The 17,901-nt window shown below is 41.8% G+C and overlaps 1 protein-coding gene across 2 annotated transcripts in view; it reads right to left on the bottom strand.

The window, feature by feature from the left end:
• Positions 1-9,392: 9,392 nt before the first annotated feature.
• The window catches only part of TAC3 (tachykinin precursor 3), a 29,112-nt gene continuing 20,603 nt past the window's right edge, over positions 9,393-17,901 (bottom strand). For both annotated transcript variants that reach the window (XM_061614891.1, XM_061614890.1), the window contains 3 exons: positions 15,476-15,529; positions 14,274-14,357; positions 9,393-9,804 (listed from right to left, as the gene is read on the bottom strand). In XM_061614891.1, coding sequence (XP_061470875.1) covers positions 14,284-14,357; positions 15,476-15,529 — 128 coding nt within the window. In that variant the 3' untranslated portion in view covers positions 9,393-9,804; positions 14,274-14,283. The remainder of the gene's footprint in view (positions 9,805-14,273; positions 14,358-15,475; positions 15,530-17,901) is intronic.

Genomic DNA, 17,901 nt, shown 5'->3' with positions numbered 1-17,901 from the left:
TTTTGTTATTACCTAAGAAAACATTTCCACCTCACAAACCTCTTTTGTAGTGACCAATGTCCCAACCCTTCTGCCCCCCCCAAATTTTTGTCTCTACCCACCCATTGAAAATTGTCACTATACTCCTGCATCTCCCTGGTTTTGTGTGGCTTCCTTTGGACTACACCAGTTCCCATCAATATTTGATTAATAATGGGATATAAGAGGATGCCTGTGCCTGTTGCACACTTCTGCATAGATTACATAACTGGTGCACAAAAGCAACTGAAGCTGTTCTGTTGAACATCGGAGTTGGAGTGATGTGGGCATATCATTGTGCCAAGCAAAAAAAATGGACACCCCCTTGCTTAGCTGGGTTATTCCAGTTTTGGCATTTCAGCTGCAAGTGTATGCAAACTTACTTGGGGAAAATCTTGCTAAAATCTGTGCCACTTCTGATTAGATATACATAGGATGAAAGTATGTGGATCTGTATCTATGGCAGAACTAAGTGCAGTTCATGAAATTGTTACTCTAGGCACATTACAGCAGGAATGGAAAGAAAGTAGGCTGCAAGCACTTATGAACCATTGCCATCCAATGCCCGGTGACCACCCAATCATCAGCAAAAATCCCAGGTCCTAATGTCTCCTGGTTGCTGGGATTCTTGCAAAGAATGCTGGACTAAATGGACCTTGATCTGCATCAGAAAGGCATTTAAGTTTTTAAGCATGAGTGTATAAAAGAGTATTTGTGCCTTAATTAACACTCCTGCTTTGTACATTTAAAACATATTGGGCTTGGCTACTGTAATGAGCTCTATGTGGGACTGCCCTTGAAAAATATCCAACAACTAGTGCAAAATGCTGCCACCAGGTTACTGGCTGGAATTATCTGCACTGGTTACTTGTTTGTTTCCAGGCTCAGTTCAGGACACAACTCTTGATCTTTAATGCCTTCAGTGGCTTGGACCAGGGTTCCTCAAGGATTGTCTTCTCATGTACTTCACTCTGATATGTTCCCTTGAACATCAAAGGTCCTGCTTTCCGTGCCTCCACCAAATTAAGTTTAGCAAATGTCGACTAGGACCAGGGCCTCTTCTGTGATGATGCCAGCTTTCTGTAAGGCCCTTCCCAGGAAGGCCTGCCCACTTCCAACACCATATACCTTCAGATACCAGGCCAAAACTCAGCTTTTAAGTCAGCCTTTGGGTTCAATTGACTTGGCTTGTGTATGTGTCGGCATCTTATTTGCTGGGTGCTGTTTTGATGTTCTGTTGGTGGCTTTTAAACTCCTGCTGGTTAGGTTTTAGGGTTTTTTTCCCTCTCCTGTTACCACTGTGTTAGTTCAGTACTGTGTATTTTGATCCCTTGTTGTATTAGGGCACAATCTTAAGCACACCTACTTGTGAGTAAGCCCCACTGAACTTAGTAAGACTTCTATGCAGACATATGTAGGGCCTTGCTGTTTTTGTTTTTCATGTTTTAGCATCTTTTGAGTTACATTTATAATATAAAGCAAGGTACTTGAATTAAAAAAATCTAAGTAATATAAGTAAGCTGGTGAACCTCAGGATTCTAGTCCTGTTGGGGTGTGATGCAAGACAAGACTGAAGTCAACCCACTCCTGGTTTACAGGATGGAGGAATGACATAAAAAGATGGAACACATTGGATGTCAAGATAACTGTACTACATTTTACATGCACAATAGCCATATTTGGTATTCAAACTCCTCACATGTAAACAAACACACGAGGGGGAGTTGGGGTGGGTGCATGCTGCCAACAGCCACTCCCTGTCTTGCGCCACCACAGGTTTAGCATGAAGCTATGACAGAAGGAGCCTCCTCTTCTTGTGGAGGTTCCCTCCACAATCAGGGCAGATGCCAGATGGGGAGGAGGTTGGCAGTGCACTCTTCTTTGTATGTTTGTTTTCACATGAGGGGTTTGAATGCCTGAATAGGGCTACTCATGTCATACATTCTGATACAATATCAACAACTCAGTGTCCAGTTCAGAGCGGGAACCACGAGTCGGAGACGAGGGTGCAAGGAACTCTTGCTTTATTAACGTAATGGATACATCAAAGGCTGAGCACCTCATAGAAAAGACCCTATGCTAACTCACTACAAGTCCCTAACTACCCTCTAGACATGCTCTGCAACATGTGATGAAAGTTGACTCAGCACCCCATTCACAGCGTGGCAGTCTTAAACAGGAGAGCTCTTGGAGCGTAACCTCTCACTCCTTCGCACACACGTCCTCTGCCCTGTCCGCTTCTCCCTACATCGTGAGCGCGGTGAAGGGGGGCGAGTCTCCATGGGCTCATCTGACAAAACAGGGTTCTCATCTGCAGGCGGGGAAGCAGAGGGCTGGGAAGCATCAGGCGTCTCTAGGATACTGCTTGGCACAGGAGGAGTTACTGCTCTTTTGGAATCCTCCCCTAACGGCTCCGTGGGGGTGCTCGATGGCTGAGCACTGGCCCATTGAGGGGCAGGGCCATCTGTGGGAACTGGCGGGGCGGCTAGCTCGCTCTCTTTCTCAAAGTCTGGGCTAGACTCAACAACAGCTGGATCGTCCATGCCCGCTGACAGCTGAGGTGCCTGCAACTCATGCCTTCCTCCTCCTTGATCCTCAGGAGGGAGGCTGGGCTCAACATCCCTGGGCTCAACATCATTCCCCCCTCCAGGTATGCCCTCCCCCCAACCCCTCAGTCGGGGCTTCTTCAGATAGGCGTCATGGAAGTCTCTCACCAACTCCGGTGCATGCACGTCCTCCACTGACTCCCAGGAACATTCAGTCTGATCATACCCTTTCCAATGAACCAGGTATTGGAGGTGCCCCCGGCGCTTCCACGAGTCCAGTATCTGTTCCACTTCGTATTCCTCCTCTCTATTTACTAAGAGCGGAGGGGCCGGCTCGGTCTGTGACCGATGCGGATCGGGGGAAGCTTCCGGCGTTAGCAGCGCCCGGTGGAACACTGGATGCATCTTTTTTTTTTTTACAATAATTTTTATTCAAATTTTTATAAAACATACAAAACAAAATCATAAAACATTCAAAGACAAAAAACAAAACAAAACAAAAATAATTAAACAAAAATAAAATAAAATATTGACTTCCCATTTGTCACAGATCAAATCAGTTATAGGTCTACAATATATAACAATCCTGTCTCTTAAATCATATTATAAAATCACTTTCCTCCAGTAGTTATCTTAATTAATCATCAAATCTCATAAACATTACTTTATTCTTTCCACAAAAAGTCAAAGAGAGGTTTCAATTCTTTAAGAAATATATCTATCAATTTTTCTCCAAATAAACATGTCGATTAATCCATCTCGTTAATAATTATAATAATCTTATTGTCATAACCATAGTCCAAATAAACATTTCGATTAATCCATCTCATCAAAATCTGTTAGGTTCAATAATTTCAATAGCCATTATTCCATTATCCCTATTAGTTCCATCTTCCATCTTCAATAGTCCTGTTAAGTCCAGTAATTTCAGTGTCCAATCTTCCATTATCAGTATTCCATAATAATCTTGCTGTCATAGCCATAGTCATATAATAAGAGTCTGATGGGAATTTCCTCTATCCCAAATATTTTCTTGCCATCCATTCTGAATAAGTTGCTGAAATACTGTTGTAAAGTCATATCTCTGTTCTTCTTTTTTACAAAATGAACTGGCTCATCTCTTGAGAGTTTTTCCATTGTCACATGGCTGCAGTTAATTCCATAGATTTTCTCTATATCAAACTCCATCACGTCATTCCAGTCCAAAAGATTATCCAAGCCATTGATAACTTTATCTCTAATATCTTCATTAATTTCTTCAGAGATAACGTTAAATTCCAAACAGTAGATTTTATTTCTAAAGTCCATAAACTCCAGATCTTTTTCCAATTCCACATTTGTTCCAATCTCCAGGGCTTGTATCTTCCCTTTATTTTTTCTTTTCTCATCTCTGATCTCATTCTCCTCTCTCACAGGATCCCCTATTTCTTTAAGCTCCTGCGTCATTTTGCTCAGTTCAATTTTCAGCTCCTTACTACCCTGTCGCAGGGTTTGTTTCGTTATCTCAATCTCATCCATTATTTTCTGAAACATAGTTACTTCCAGATTCTCAGCCACTTTCTTGATTGCCATTTTTAAAACCACGAAAACAAAGCAAAACAAAAATAAAGAAGAACCTCTTCTTATTTCAGCAACAATTGGGTTAATATTCCAGGCTTGATGACATCACAGTATAAACAGAGCAGCCTGCCTTATCTCTCTATGTTCAAGAATGCAAAACAAATTTAGTTCCCAGCATCAAAACAGTTAGTGGCGTCGTGAAGAAGCAGATTCGTCAAAATAAAATAGACCAAAAAGAGAATAGTCCCAGACAATATAATATTCCTCGGAATAAAAATCAGGAATAGAAATCCCTCTTCTGTTTATATCTTTAGAATGCACTTCCAGGACAGCTTTTTGCGACAGAAACAGAGATAAGCTGTTAATTTCGTGAATAACAGAGAAGAGTTATAGCTCACCCAGAAGTTGTCCAAAGCCGATCAATCTGACAAATCTCCTTTTGCTGCAACAATTTAAACCAAGTAAAAAAAATAATAGAAAGAAGGGTGCTTGCCTGTTAGTCCGTTCTCTCTTTAAAGAAAAGATAAACGTATCGCTTAAACAGATAGAGCTTGTTCGGAAGTCCGTCCGGCATTGTTGGCTGGACCTTATCTCATAAATTAATGAAATCCAGTCCTCCCAACAAAAACAGGCTTTTGAGGTTGATCTCTACGTTTCTCCCTGCCCGGGAGAAATTTCATCAGTCAAAAAAAAAATGTTCTGACTGATTTATATCTGAATAAGCTTCTTTTGAGGCGGGAGCCCGTCCCAAAAGCAGGCACAAGCGAAGTTACCCTTCCCGGAAGTCGGAACACTGGATGCATCTTGAAAGTGGGGGTAACTTGAGCCTGTAAGCCACGGGGTTGATCTGCGCTTCCACCTTGAACGGTCCCACCCTCCGGTCTTGTAACTTCCGATAGTGTCCAGTCATGGGCAAATAGCGCGTAGACAACCACACCCTGTCTCCCACTTGGATGGTGGGACCCTCTTGTTGATGTTGGTCAGCTGCTCGCTTATAATCTGCCTTGGCCCGGTCCAACTGTTCCTTTAGCAACTGCTGCATGGCTTGAAGTTCCCGCATGAACTCCTCAGCTGCTGGGACAGAGAAACGGTTTTGAGGGGTTGGGAAAGCTCTAGGATGATATCCCAAGTTGGCAAAGAAAGGAGTCTGTTGCGTGTGCGAATGCACTGCATTGTTATAGGCGAATTCAGCTAGAGGCCAATAGGACATCCAATTGTCCTGCTGGTACCCCACATAACAATGTAAATATTGCTCCAAAACTGCATTCACCCTCTCGGTCTGACCATCTGTTTGGGGGTGATGTGCGGACGACAGTCTTAATTCACTCTGCGGTAAGTGCCACAAGGCTTGCCAAAAACGGGCAGTACATGGGGTTCCCCGGTCCGAGACCAAGCTGTCTGGCAGTCCATGCAAACAGTATATGTGTTGCACGTACAGGTAGGCGGTGTCCTGGGCATTTGGGAGTCCGGAACATGGAATGAAGTGAGCCATTTTCGTGAAGGTATCCACTACTACTAGAATTGTGGTCTTCCATTGAGAGGAAGGGAGATTTGTAATAAAGTCCATGGTGACCATCTGCCAAGGTCCCTGTGACGTGGGGAGGGGTTCCAGGAGCCCTGGCGGCCGTCCAGTGGCATGGTTGGCTCTCATGCAAATGGGACAGGATCGAACATAGCTCTCCACGTCTTTCTTCACCTTGGGCCACCAGAATTTCCGGGTTACTGACCGAATAGTCTTAAAAGACTCCAAAATGCCCCACTGTGGGGGAGTCGTGGCATTGACGTAGCACTTAGCACTAGGAACAGGTTAGTTTTCTTGTTTTGTTTTGTGATTGAACTCTCTGTATTTTATCTTGCCCCTTTGGGTGTGGGTTTTAAGGAACCATTTTGCTGTTATTAATTGTGCACTTATATTTAATAAAGCTACTTATTTACCAGTGTGTGTTCATTTCAGAAGCAGTTTGGCTCTGAATCTGGTACCTTGGCTACTGACCACAGACTACCATGTATTTGATTATTTGCCTAAGGCTTCAAGGCAAGGAGTGCTCTTTTGGCTCGTCTTTTGGAATCCTTGGCATGTTTATTTCTGGTGCTCTGGGTTTCCCCTTGACCCAGAGTGGTTGACCAGTTTAAGGGGTGGTGGTAGTCTACCTACTTTGCAAGGTTGTTGGTTTACTCAGCCCTGGTAAGGGAAGTACTGCTTTGTGCCTTGCCAGGATCAATTGCCCTGGGTGGGGATTGAGTCCTGGGATGAACCGGGTCCCGTTTAGGACAGGTTCATGACAGTTTCCAATGTTAGTCTTACTTGGAACAAACCCACTGAAATTAATGGCCCTAAGTTAGTCATGCATGTTAATTTAAATGGTTCTACTCTGACTAGGACTAGCATGGAATATCATTCTTAGTCTTGTGGCACCTTAAAGACCAACAAATGCATTATGGCACAAGCTGACATGGACTAGAGTCCACTTCCACAAAAGCTTATGCTATGCGACATATGTTAGTCTGTTGCATTTCTGTTAACAGACTAACACGACTCCTCCTCTAGAAATAATTAAGATAAAAGATTCATCCAATAGCATGACATGCCTCACGACCGAAGTGGGCAAATCAGAAACAGATTATGTGATATACTGATACGCATTAAAGAAAGAACAGTAATGAAATAGTAATTAATGAATCATTGCATTACCTGATATAAAATGCCAAACAAAATAAATAGATGAACAAAATGAGGATATGGGGTAATAAAATCACACAGCAAAATAACATAAGCTACCAGACATGCAGACTTTACTAAGTTTGTTGATTTTATATAATGGACAATCATAGAATGTTGAAATTGAGGACAGTTTTGCACATTATAGTCAACATGTGAAAGTGGCTTTAAATTACTCTTGGGCACTGTATTTTGTAATACAAATGTATAAAGCCATCTTATGTTGAGTCAGACTAATAGTCCATCTAGTTCACTATTTTATAATTCTGACTGGTAGCAACAGTTCCCTAAGGTCTCAGCCAGAAATAAATACAAATACCAGGGATTGAACCTGCAGCCTTCTTACTACAAGGCAGAAGCTCTGCCACTGAGCTACTGCCCTTCAGTACAAGACAATTTTCTTCACAAACAGCTGAAAAGTCTAGAATAATTTAAAATGGATTCCATGTGGCAACCTAACACGTACACTGGTCAGGCCTGCATGCAATTCTTTTGAGAGAAGTTTTGAAGCCTGATCTGTCTGGCCTGTGTTAGAAACAGAAGGCTGGGCTAGATGGAACCTTAGTTTGATCCATCAAGGCTTTTGGGTTCTGATATTATGCCTGGCTAAAGCAGGTATGGGGAATCTGTGTCCCTCAAATGTTGTTGGACCACACCACCCATTATCTGACTACTGGTCATGCTGGCAGGGACTGATGGGTGTTGGAGTCCAATGACATCTAGAGAGCTGCAGGTTCCCCATCCCTGGGCTAAAAGGAAAGACCCCTCACAAGGTCTAGAGACAGAAAGCTTAACTTGAACTGAACTTTTAACAGGAGCCTGTTTTCAGTGTTATTGCCTAGCACTGGACTGTGTGAATTAACTGAGGCTGTATTCCAACATGAGTAGACACTTTTTCCTTAATACTGAACAACCACAATAAGTCACACCTATCTGGGATTTCCAAGATATGGTGCAATATCCAGGCAAGTTTGAAACAAATAATTAACTGGGTAACAGAGGTACTGTGCTATTGACAGGAAGAGTTAGTCAAGACACAATGGTGTTGAGGGGGCTAGGGAACTTATGGCTGGGGAGTGTAAATGAAAAGCTCAGGAGACAAATTTCTAGCCGATGCTATGAGACCAAGGAATACTCCATCCTGCCTCCTAGATTCTAATATAATTTCAGAACCTTGTGTAATTTCCAAGAGTTAACTTCAACAATCCCACTCCCCAAATTACAGGCCTCAGTTGCGAGACACAGGAATACAGCTATCCATCCTATTGGATAACCAATACACACCCTTTTGATACTTGTGCTGTGTTGGACACCAGTATTGTTTTTCAAACCTTCCCACAACTAGAAATGCAACCATTGCTGCTCTTGATCTTAGATGGAAGAGATGGAGGTGAGGGATTTTCAAAGATCTCAGAACATGGATTAGCACGCTCCTCATCCGTGGCTACGTTTGTGTTGCAGAAGCTTTCACTGCTATCACCAACACTTGGTTGGGCCTCTCACCTACATAGCATATTGAGCACAATGGATAAGGGACCCTTGGGGTGAGTTAGGAGGAGGAAGAAGAGGACCTGTATTAGAGGGCATATGTTTTGAAGGAGTGCATGTATTAAAACCAGGCAGCTGTGACTGGCATAGCTTGCAGCTTTCATAAAAGGCAAGAAATACCTGATGAACTCTTATAAGTATACATTAGGTCTCCAGACAAGCATGGATAGCAAGCATAGTCTATTTGGGAGCATACTCTCTGAAGGAAATACCTACTCCAAAGTTCAAAATAAGATTTAACAATATCTTTTCAATTGGGCAAGAAGTGAAATCATAGCCCTAAAAACAGCCTAGCACAGACAGACTTCATTTCCCCATAGCACAAACCTCATAATGGAGATGGGAAACCTATGACATTCCTGTTGTTGTTGCACTACAACTCCCATCATCCCTGACCATTGGCTATGCTATCTGGGGCTGATGGGAATTTGAATCTTTGGCCCATGCCCTGGGATCAGATGTTGGCTACCACTTTGCTGAAACTGAGCAGGTCTTGGTCTGGTCAGTGCCTGGATGGGAACCACATGTGCCACACTGGATTCCAAGATGGTTGGAAGGCTATATATGGAGGAAAATCAGTGAACATCTGGAGGGCCACCAGTTCCCCATCCATCCCTTAGACCAACAATGCTCAGTTCATATGCTGTTTTTAAGGGATACATGAAGTCACCTTAAAATGAGTAACAAAATAAACGAACCATTCGTCTATCTAGCATTGCCTGCTCTTGACTGGCACTGGCTCTCCAATGCCTCAGGCACAGGTCTTTCCTAGTCCTCCTACCTGAGATGGTTTTCAACTGGAGATACTGGGAATCAAACCTGGGACTTTATGCACACAGATCGTGTGTTTTTGAGCTATGCCCAGTATCTCAAAATGCAGACTTTATTTTCACTGTATGCCAGTAAGTGATATCATTTTAAGATGTGTTGGTTTACTTTATGAAAGCAGCATCCCCTCCACAATCATATGAAATATCAAAGAAAGAATGAGAGACACACAGTGGCAGGTCATAAGTAAAAACCCTGTAATTGTAGAAGATTTTGAGGTGTTCTTAATCTGTGCCACAAAAGGGTGGGCGATGAAGGTGATTTTGCTTGTGGCATATGAGAGTTATCTGCAAATCAGTTAAATATATACACAGAAGGGCAAAGCACCATGAGGGAGGGTTACTTGCAAAATTTCCAAACAGTGAACACTAGAGAGTTACAGTGAGGGACAGGCTGGAATAAAGGGCAGGATCAAGGAAAAGAACATGGCAACAGGAGGCACAGGACAAGATGAGGTCTCCATGGCACATCAAAGGGTTCTGGTTTGGTTGAAAGAATGCTGGGCTTTGGTGGATGAAATTGGCTTTGTGTTGGTTTCTTGAGGTCCTGCAGACATTGTGGTTGTCCACATTCTTGCACGGATACCTGTATGAGAGACAAAGAGGAGGGGAAAATTGAGCCCAATATACCGCATAGTTGTCTATGCTGGAATCATGTCTAGACATGGAATCTAAATAGCTGCTTAGCTTCACTCTAGGGATTTGTACAAGCCCAGCGGTATTACCACAAGCCCTGCAGTATTAATTGTGAAACCTAAATATTTATTTATTTATTTATTTGTTACATTTATATACCGCCCCATAGCCGAAGCTCTCTGGGCGGTTTACAGCAATTAAAACATTAAAAACAAATATACAAATTTTAAAACACAACAAACAATTTAAAAACACAATTTGAAAAAATTTAAAAACACATGCTAAAATGCCTGGGAGAAGAGGAAAGTCTTGACCTGGCACCGAAAAGAAAACAGTGTTGGCGCCAGGCACACCTCGCATCACAAACTGCTTGGGAAATAAAACGTAGCTGTCATGTATTAAATGTGTTAAAGAATAACATGTATAAATAATAATAATAATAAGATTTTATTTTTAGGCCGCCTATCTGGCCGAATAATCGGCCACTCTAGGCGGCGTACATAATTAAAATTTAAGATACATCATATAAAAGTACAATTTTAACATCAATCTTCAATTAACAACCCACCCGCATCTGTATACTGTAAAGCCCTCTCAGTCTCATGGAACAGCTTACCATGAATGTTTAGAATACATGAAAGTGCAAACAAGCTTTTGCATTTCATTCAGAATGTTATACTTCCAGCATTTTGTATGATGAACCAAAACTATTACTCCACTCCCTCAACTGGACCAACAACAGTTATCAAAATCTGGATCTCATAGACAGCAATCCTGCATATCAGACTACTTCAATGTCATTATTTCAATGGGATTTAAGCAGCCACTTAATGGTTTGTAGAATCACAGTCACAGATTGTAAGGTAGTTTCTACTTAATGCTGGACCTCTCCCAAGAATTTCAGCGACAGTTGTTCAAGATTATGTGGTTTTGTACCTCTGTCCAAGTGGGAATGCACACGGCTACTTTTGGAGGATCACGTGCACACCTAATCTGTATCCTACAGCCTTCCTCAGCCTTGCCTTATCCCTTGAGTATGTGTGACTGTGTGGTCAACTTGGCAAGCAAAACTATCACACCCAATGGAGAGCTGTTGGTGTAAGATATTCCTTCACCACATGTTTCTGCTTTATCTACTACCAATGACAGCTATTGAAGCATTGGTTCAACACTTGTATCAAAAATAGAAGCAAGGAATACCAGGCAAGTGGGCATGCTAAAAATGCAGATTTCCACCCAAATTAAAGGGGCATGGAATCCCTTCTTTGTGGACAGCTTTCTGGAATTGTTTACATTTATCACACATACATAATCAGCAAAAACAATGCACAGATGACCACTGCACCTGAATTCAGTACTTATTATGTAATGTAAAGCAGGGTGGGAAAGGGTGAAGAAGGGAAAATCAAGCACACAACTCTGGAATTCTAATCTTTGCTGATTTTGCATTTTTAAAAAAATATTATTTATAATTTGAAATGTGCAAAAAAAACACCCCGGTTGTTGCCTGTTCTGTAAATTTTTTCTTAATTTAAAGAAGTATAGAAACTTTTTACTCCCTTGTTACTTCCCTGGCCACTGCTGTCTGCAATACTGGCAGGATGGAACATAAAAAAACCACCATCTGGATGCATCGTTAGATATGTTGAATGTTTGTTTCTAGCTCTGAATGGCAATGAAAGTTTATAGATCAGATTTCAGTAGATGTTTAATACTGTGGTTTATTGACTTATTTGATTTTTTGATTGCAACCTAATTTGAGCTCAACCTTAGAAAGAGAAAACTAGATACAAATTATAGTGAAAGCGGGGAGCCCTTCCCCGTCTGCTCTCACTGTCTAGGAGTCAATCCCCAGCCTTGGGCAATTGATCCCAGCAAATCCTGGTTTGCCAAGGTTGTGCACATCAACACCAACCCTGCAAGGTAGTACTGCCACCACCCTTCAACTGGTTAGCTACTCTGGGGCAAACAGAACCCCAGAGCCCACTTAAACACCTGAGCCTCTCAGGACCAGAGTCTAGATACACTCCTGGCCCCTTCTGAAGTCTTAGGTAAAAACGTTTCTCTGTTACACGGTAGTTGTGGTCAAATGGCAAGGACTGAATTTAGGAACTGACCCCTTCCTCTGGAATAAACACACGTTGGTTTAAAGTAACTAAAGTGTATTAAAAAGAAAATAAGAAAAGCATAAAAAAGGTTACAAAAAGCAAAAAGGTACACACAAATAATTTGTAGCAGCAAATTGAATCCTAAAACCATACACCCAAACGGGTAAGGTATTTAGTAAAAAAGATAAAAGAAAGTTTCTTGGCACAAATCAAAATAACAAAGCTATCTGCCTTACCTATACTTACAAGAGCATAGGATCTCTCAGTGGATAGCCTTCTTCCCTTCAGGGAGTTGCAAGTCAAGATGTAAATGGAGCCACAACAGAACATCACCATAGGCAAGGTGGTGCTCCGAAGTGGGACACAAACCCAGAGTTCTGAGCCTCCTCTTATGGAGGAAAATTACCTCCCAGCCGGAGACAATTAACCAATTAACATTTTCATCAAAGGGATGAAAAAACGATGTTCCCACAGCACCTGGCGCCTCCTCTTGGTTTCCCATAACAAAGCAAGGAGTTTTACGGCCTTGACGGAACCAGGCCCCTTCCACTGATAAGAAGGTGCAAAATTACTGTAAGCGGGTACAGCTGTGTTATAAAAATTACCAAGTCACAGTGATGAAAGAACATCAAAGATTTAACTGCTTGCTAGCAAGCTAACAAGGAAGATGTCAAGGGGAAGAATTCCCCATAAGGCTTTGGGAGTTAGCCATTTTAACTGCAGGCCAGGGTAAGGCTGGCAAGCTGGCATGACACAAATTATTAAAATAAAATATAAAAATTATAATATAGTACTTGTATTGCAGAATATAAGACATTTTGACAAATTACATGAGGCTAGGGGAGCCATAATACTCATTATCTCATCACCAAATGTCTCATAACTGAATTCGAGGACGATGAGGAAGCAGTCTGAAGTACCAAGCAATGATGTAGCCATTTCACACATGCAGCATCACTTGATGTCATAATCATCAAGTGATAAGCATTAGTGTCTTAGATCTTATGTATGCAACATTACACCAACAACATACACCCACATGCTAACAGTGTTCTGCCAAATATATAAAAATCTTGCAGGCACACACACAACAGCATGAATGCAGAGCCAACTAGTGAAAAGCAGTGGGCGTAATATTGATTCATCTGCATGACGACCCCCCCAAAAGCTTGATTTTTCTGTTTCCCGAAAATGTGAAGCAATTACCTTTAGAAAAGTGCGGCTCTGAGGAAAAGTGTTGTTCTAAAGGTCTAAGTGTCATTGCCTTGTCATCAGCAGGATTGAAATTACTACATCACAGATTCATAATAACAGAATAAGTACTGTGTATTCACCAAGTTATTTTTGTGTCTGGAACTCAGATTTAACAAAGCAGGTCAGGTGTCCGTTCACTGTATTAATGGGAAAAAGTCATGCACCTGAGAGGAATTACAGTTGGCTGTTAACAACCTGATGTAGATATCTAATGCCTTCCCAGAGGGCTGAAAAAGCAGATTTGTCATGTAATGCATAGTCCCATGTAACAGAAGGAGAGTGGTAGTTTTATGCTGCTATAAGGACATGTAATTTTCTCTTTCCTTTTATTAACTAAGCTGGAAAGAGCTCCTCCTAAAAGCCTTCCCAGTCCCTTGATTGGTTTCACCCAGTTCATGAAATGAAACGAAATGGTTAAGAGCGGGTAAGGTCATTTTAAAAATTCAAGACAAAAAGCCTTATTTCATAAGATCTCTGAAACCAATTCCATGACCTTTGCCAGTTCTTGCTTGTGGATTTCTTCCAGAAAAGTAACTGGGCTAACCTACGCTAGTGTAACTTTTCCACTTGTACTGTACAGGCATATAAATTGCTCTAAAAAGCTACCCTCTGAACGCATCAAAATTCACCTTCTTGCTGTCTCTAGGTCTACATACAGCCACCTCCAAAAGTAGCTTTGCTCATTTTATAATAATTTCTATTTAAATATATTTTTGTGCTCCTACTGTGGAGAATACATAACATCCAGACTTTGTTCGTTCATTTTAGATTAGTGCCAGATTTGCAGCATCTGCAATGTGCATTTGACTTGCACTGAAAATGCCGGGAGAGCAGGACCTCCTATGATGAGGAGCCGGTATCTCCACTTCAGCTTAATCCACAAAAGATATGTTTGAGCAGGTGTGAATGTACTTGTGCTTGTATTTGTTTACATCTGAATGCGCCTGTGTGTATAAAAGCATGTGTTAGTGACTATGTGCATGGGAGAAGCATATCAAAGAATCCCTCTCCACTCTTATTTTTTAACAGAGTCAAGTTCTGGCCCCTTCTTCCTTACCTTATTCTGCTTATTCTGCATTTGGTGAGTACTTTGGGTCGCCAAAACCAGTGAGTGTTCCCTTATTGATTTCCGTGGGATTATCTAAAATTAGAGAACAGAGACAGTTTCTGACAGTTTCTAATTTCTGTTGAATCTCTTTTGTGGATACCACATCTTCCCACCAGCTTCCTTGCAGCTCAAGTATGATGATACAAAAGGGCTCGTTGCCTGGTTCCCCAACCTCTACAAGCATTTAACATGGCAGAATTTATTTCTTCCTCTAACCTTGAGTTATGAGTCAATAATATTTCCATTTCTGACAGTCATAAATAACCACTACGGGCACATGGAGTTTCTTCTGAGAGTATCTTGATTTTGCATAAGGCCCATCTAGTCCAGCTTTCTGTTCCCACAGTGGCCAACCAGAAGCCCACAAGCAACATCTAAGTGAAATAGCTATCTCCCTCTGTTGTTTGCCAGCAAATGAAACAGAGACATACATACTGCCCCTGAACCTGGCATATAATCATTATGGCTTTCCCTATATAGGAAGGAACCCAAAAGGACATGTGTTAGGTATGCAAGACTTCTCAGTCCTGTTGTTTCACCTCAAATGGTGATCATCAAGGTGAAAAGTTCCATGAGGAAAGCTGAAGGAACTGGTATGTTTAGCCTAGAAAAAATAATATTAAAGGTGGGAACGGAAGAAACAAGCTACAGCCAGATTCTATTTCTGTATTTCCATTTGTCCAGGGGCAGAGCGGCACAAGCAAGAAATAGGAATTGCCCTTTTCACACCACTACAAATATGACTATTTCTCCTTCTTCCTCTCTAACCCTTGTCCTGGGCTTTGCTTTTAGCCATAACTGCTTACCATGATTCACCTTCTCGACCGCTGTGTAATCCACTTTCATGCACTCTGACAAACAGGTCCACCTCAGATTAAGCCCTGAATATTGGCCCTCAACCATCAAGCCCAGCAGGTAATTGCTTTCTAAAATGAAAACTGAGATTCTCATGAAGTGACATTCTAAACTAAGCACATTTGCTCCCAGAGAACTGCCTACGAATGGAAGAGATGGAAGGCAAAACCCATACTGTACTTTCCAGCTCTAAGAAATCTATTAAGGAATGTACTGAAACCATTACAGAACCGTGTGTGTGTGAGAGAGAGAGAAATCTCTGCCCGTATAGCCACAGTGCTGATCCACACACCTACCGGGCTCTGTGGTCCTTTTCCCCATGAGTCCAACAAAGAAATCATGCATGTCTCCTACAGAATAAAACAAGAGCATTAGACAGGTAAAATTAGAATAGGCACAGGTAAAATTAGAATAGAATGGATTTCAGATTTTAGAAAGCAAGAAATAGCAGTGTTGCTGTAACGAACGGTGTCTAAATCTGCCGTGGTGGTGATTACAGGCCCTGATTGTAGGATCTGATTAGATACTTCCATTCTGATAGCCAGAGACAGCTCCTATCAGCTGTGATGTATAGTGGTCACAAATACATTTCTGTAAGGAACACACACTCACCACTACCACCATTTAAATAAGCTTCTCAGAAAGGGAGGTACTGCTGATTTTAAGTTGAGGAAGTGATTTTCATGGCTGAATTATCAGTGCCCAATATCAGCATCATCCTGAACACATTTTTCATTTATAAGATATTTCTATACATCTTTCAGCTCTAAAAAGTCTTTAGGTAAGGATCCTGCCTTATCTCTGGGGCATATCTAGTATTCCACTGTATATCCCTCAGTCTGTACAAGGGTGCATGTGTGTGTATACATGTGTATATATCAAAATACAGGAAGAACCCGTAAGTCCCTCTTTGGCTGTCCACTGGTATTCATCTCTCATTTGTGCTCCCCTTCATCTTCCTATTGGTCATCTGCATCCATTCATCTTCAGGAGATTCCCACCACCATTTTCTCTCAGTGTGTCTCCATACCTCCCTCTATTGCCCATTCCATACCCTTCTTTTTGTTCCTCCCAATTGTTTATCCATGGAACTTACTGCCATTTCTTTCAATCCATACTTGTCAGTACCTGCCACCCTTCTCCAGTAAGGTTGTATCTTTCTACAGACAGTCCACCCAGCATATGTGAGTACCCCAAATTGAATCCATGCTGCTCTGATAGAAAATGCTATATACAACCTGGGCCAGTGTGGGATTTCTTAGTACAGAGGTCACACCAGTGTGCTTGCCACAATGCACACAAAGCTGTTTGCTCTTCCTGCTCAGTTCCTGTTTGCACTTGCTCAGCCTCTCCTACATTGAACACACCCCTTAAACGCACCCACAGTTCATTGGAATCGAGGATTGGACACCCACCCTCCCATCCAGTCTGAACACAAGAGAGGTGCAAAAGGACATGTCTTTTTATCCAGGTTTTCGGTCCTTAAATTTGGAGAGTTTTAGTTATTTGTGTTAGACTTGCCTTTTATATGTATGGGTGTGTTTTTAGGTTTTCAATCAATCAATCTTTATTGATACGGTCATAGACCAAAAGACATTTATAAATAAAACTACATACGTTTATAATAAAAGGTTACAAAGTTGCAGTCATGTTAAAACAGTAAAACAATAAAACAACAAGGAAAACAGTTACAGTTGGGTGGCGGAAGCTTCTGAAAGGATAGATGCCTTCCGAATTGATTGAGCCGCAAAAATAAATTTAGCAACTGACAGGATAGTATCCTTATTAGCTGCTGACAAAAGATGTAAAAGTAAACAGTTAAGCGGTTTGTAGGCGTATTTATTTATGATGGGGGTTATGAATTTGGAGCGAATATCGTCATATAGGGTGCACTCAAAGATGACATGAGAGAGAGTTTCTATGGCGCTGACACCACAAAGGCATAATCGGTTTGCATACGGGATACGTTTAAATCTCCCTTCAAGTAAGGCAGAGATAAGACAGTTAAATCTAGCCTTTGTAAAGGCTAGACGATATTTGGGGATCGTAAGAGTTTCCAGATAAGGGGCACTGAGCATAGGCACAAAGCTCAGACCAAAGTGAATAGGAGAGCAGGTCGAGGTGGCTGCAGTTATGGAGCGTTGGAAGTCCATATCGTTGATACGAGTCCGGATAGAATGTTTAACTGTCTCTGGAGCGAGGGACATCAGATGTTCAATTGAGAGGCCAATACTTGCAAGGTAATTTGTAAACGTACGGGCCCATTTCGAGGTAAAAGAGTCTTCCCAGAGTAAAGGGAGATAGCCAGTAGATTTTTCATAAGACATTTTAAACCAGAAATTTAGGGCGGCCAACCACGCTTGAGACTCAAGTGAGACTAGGCCAGATTCTAACCTAAGGACCGCCGCAGGAACGCACCTGGGAACGCCAAAAATTTGTCTGAGAAACAAGGAGAGAACTGCCTCCGCAGAAGAGTTGAAGGCGCCAATCCATAAAGGTACCCCGTAGAGAAGTTGAGAAATAGTTTTGGATCTAAAAACCTTTAGGGCTGCCGGAATGTATTGTCCTCCTTTAGTGAAGAAGAACCTTCGAATACCACTGGCTGAGTTGCGAGCAGTAGAAATAGCCCCTCGGATATGGGGATTCCAGGACAGAGAGGAATGAAAAAGTATACCAAGGTATTTGAAATGAGAAACCTGTTCTATTTTATGGGTATTAATTG

This window comes from Rhineura floridana, chromosome 3 (genome assembly GCF_030035675.1).
Source record: "Rhineura floridana isolate rRhiFlo1 chromosome 3, rRhiFlo1.hap2, whole genome shotgun sequence".
Lineage (NCBI taxonomy): Eukaryota > Metazoa > Chordata > Lepidosauria > Squamata > Rhineuridae > Rhineura > Rhineura floridana.
This window is presented reverse-complemented; position numbering and strand designations above follow the sequence as displayed.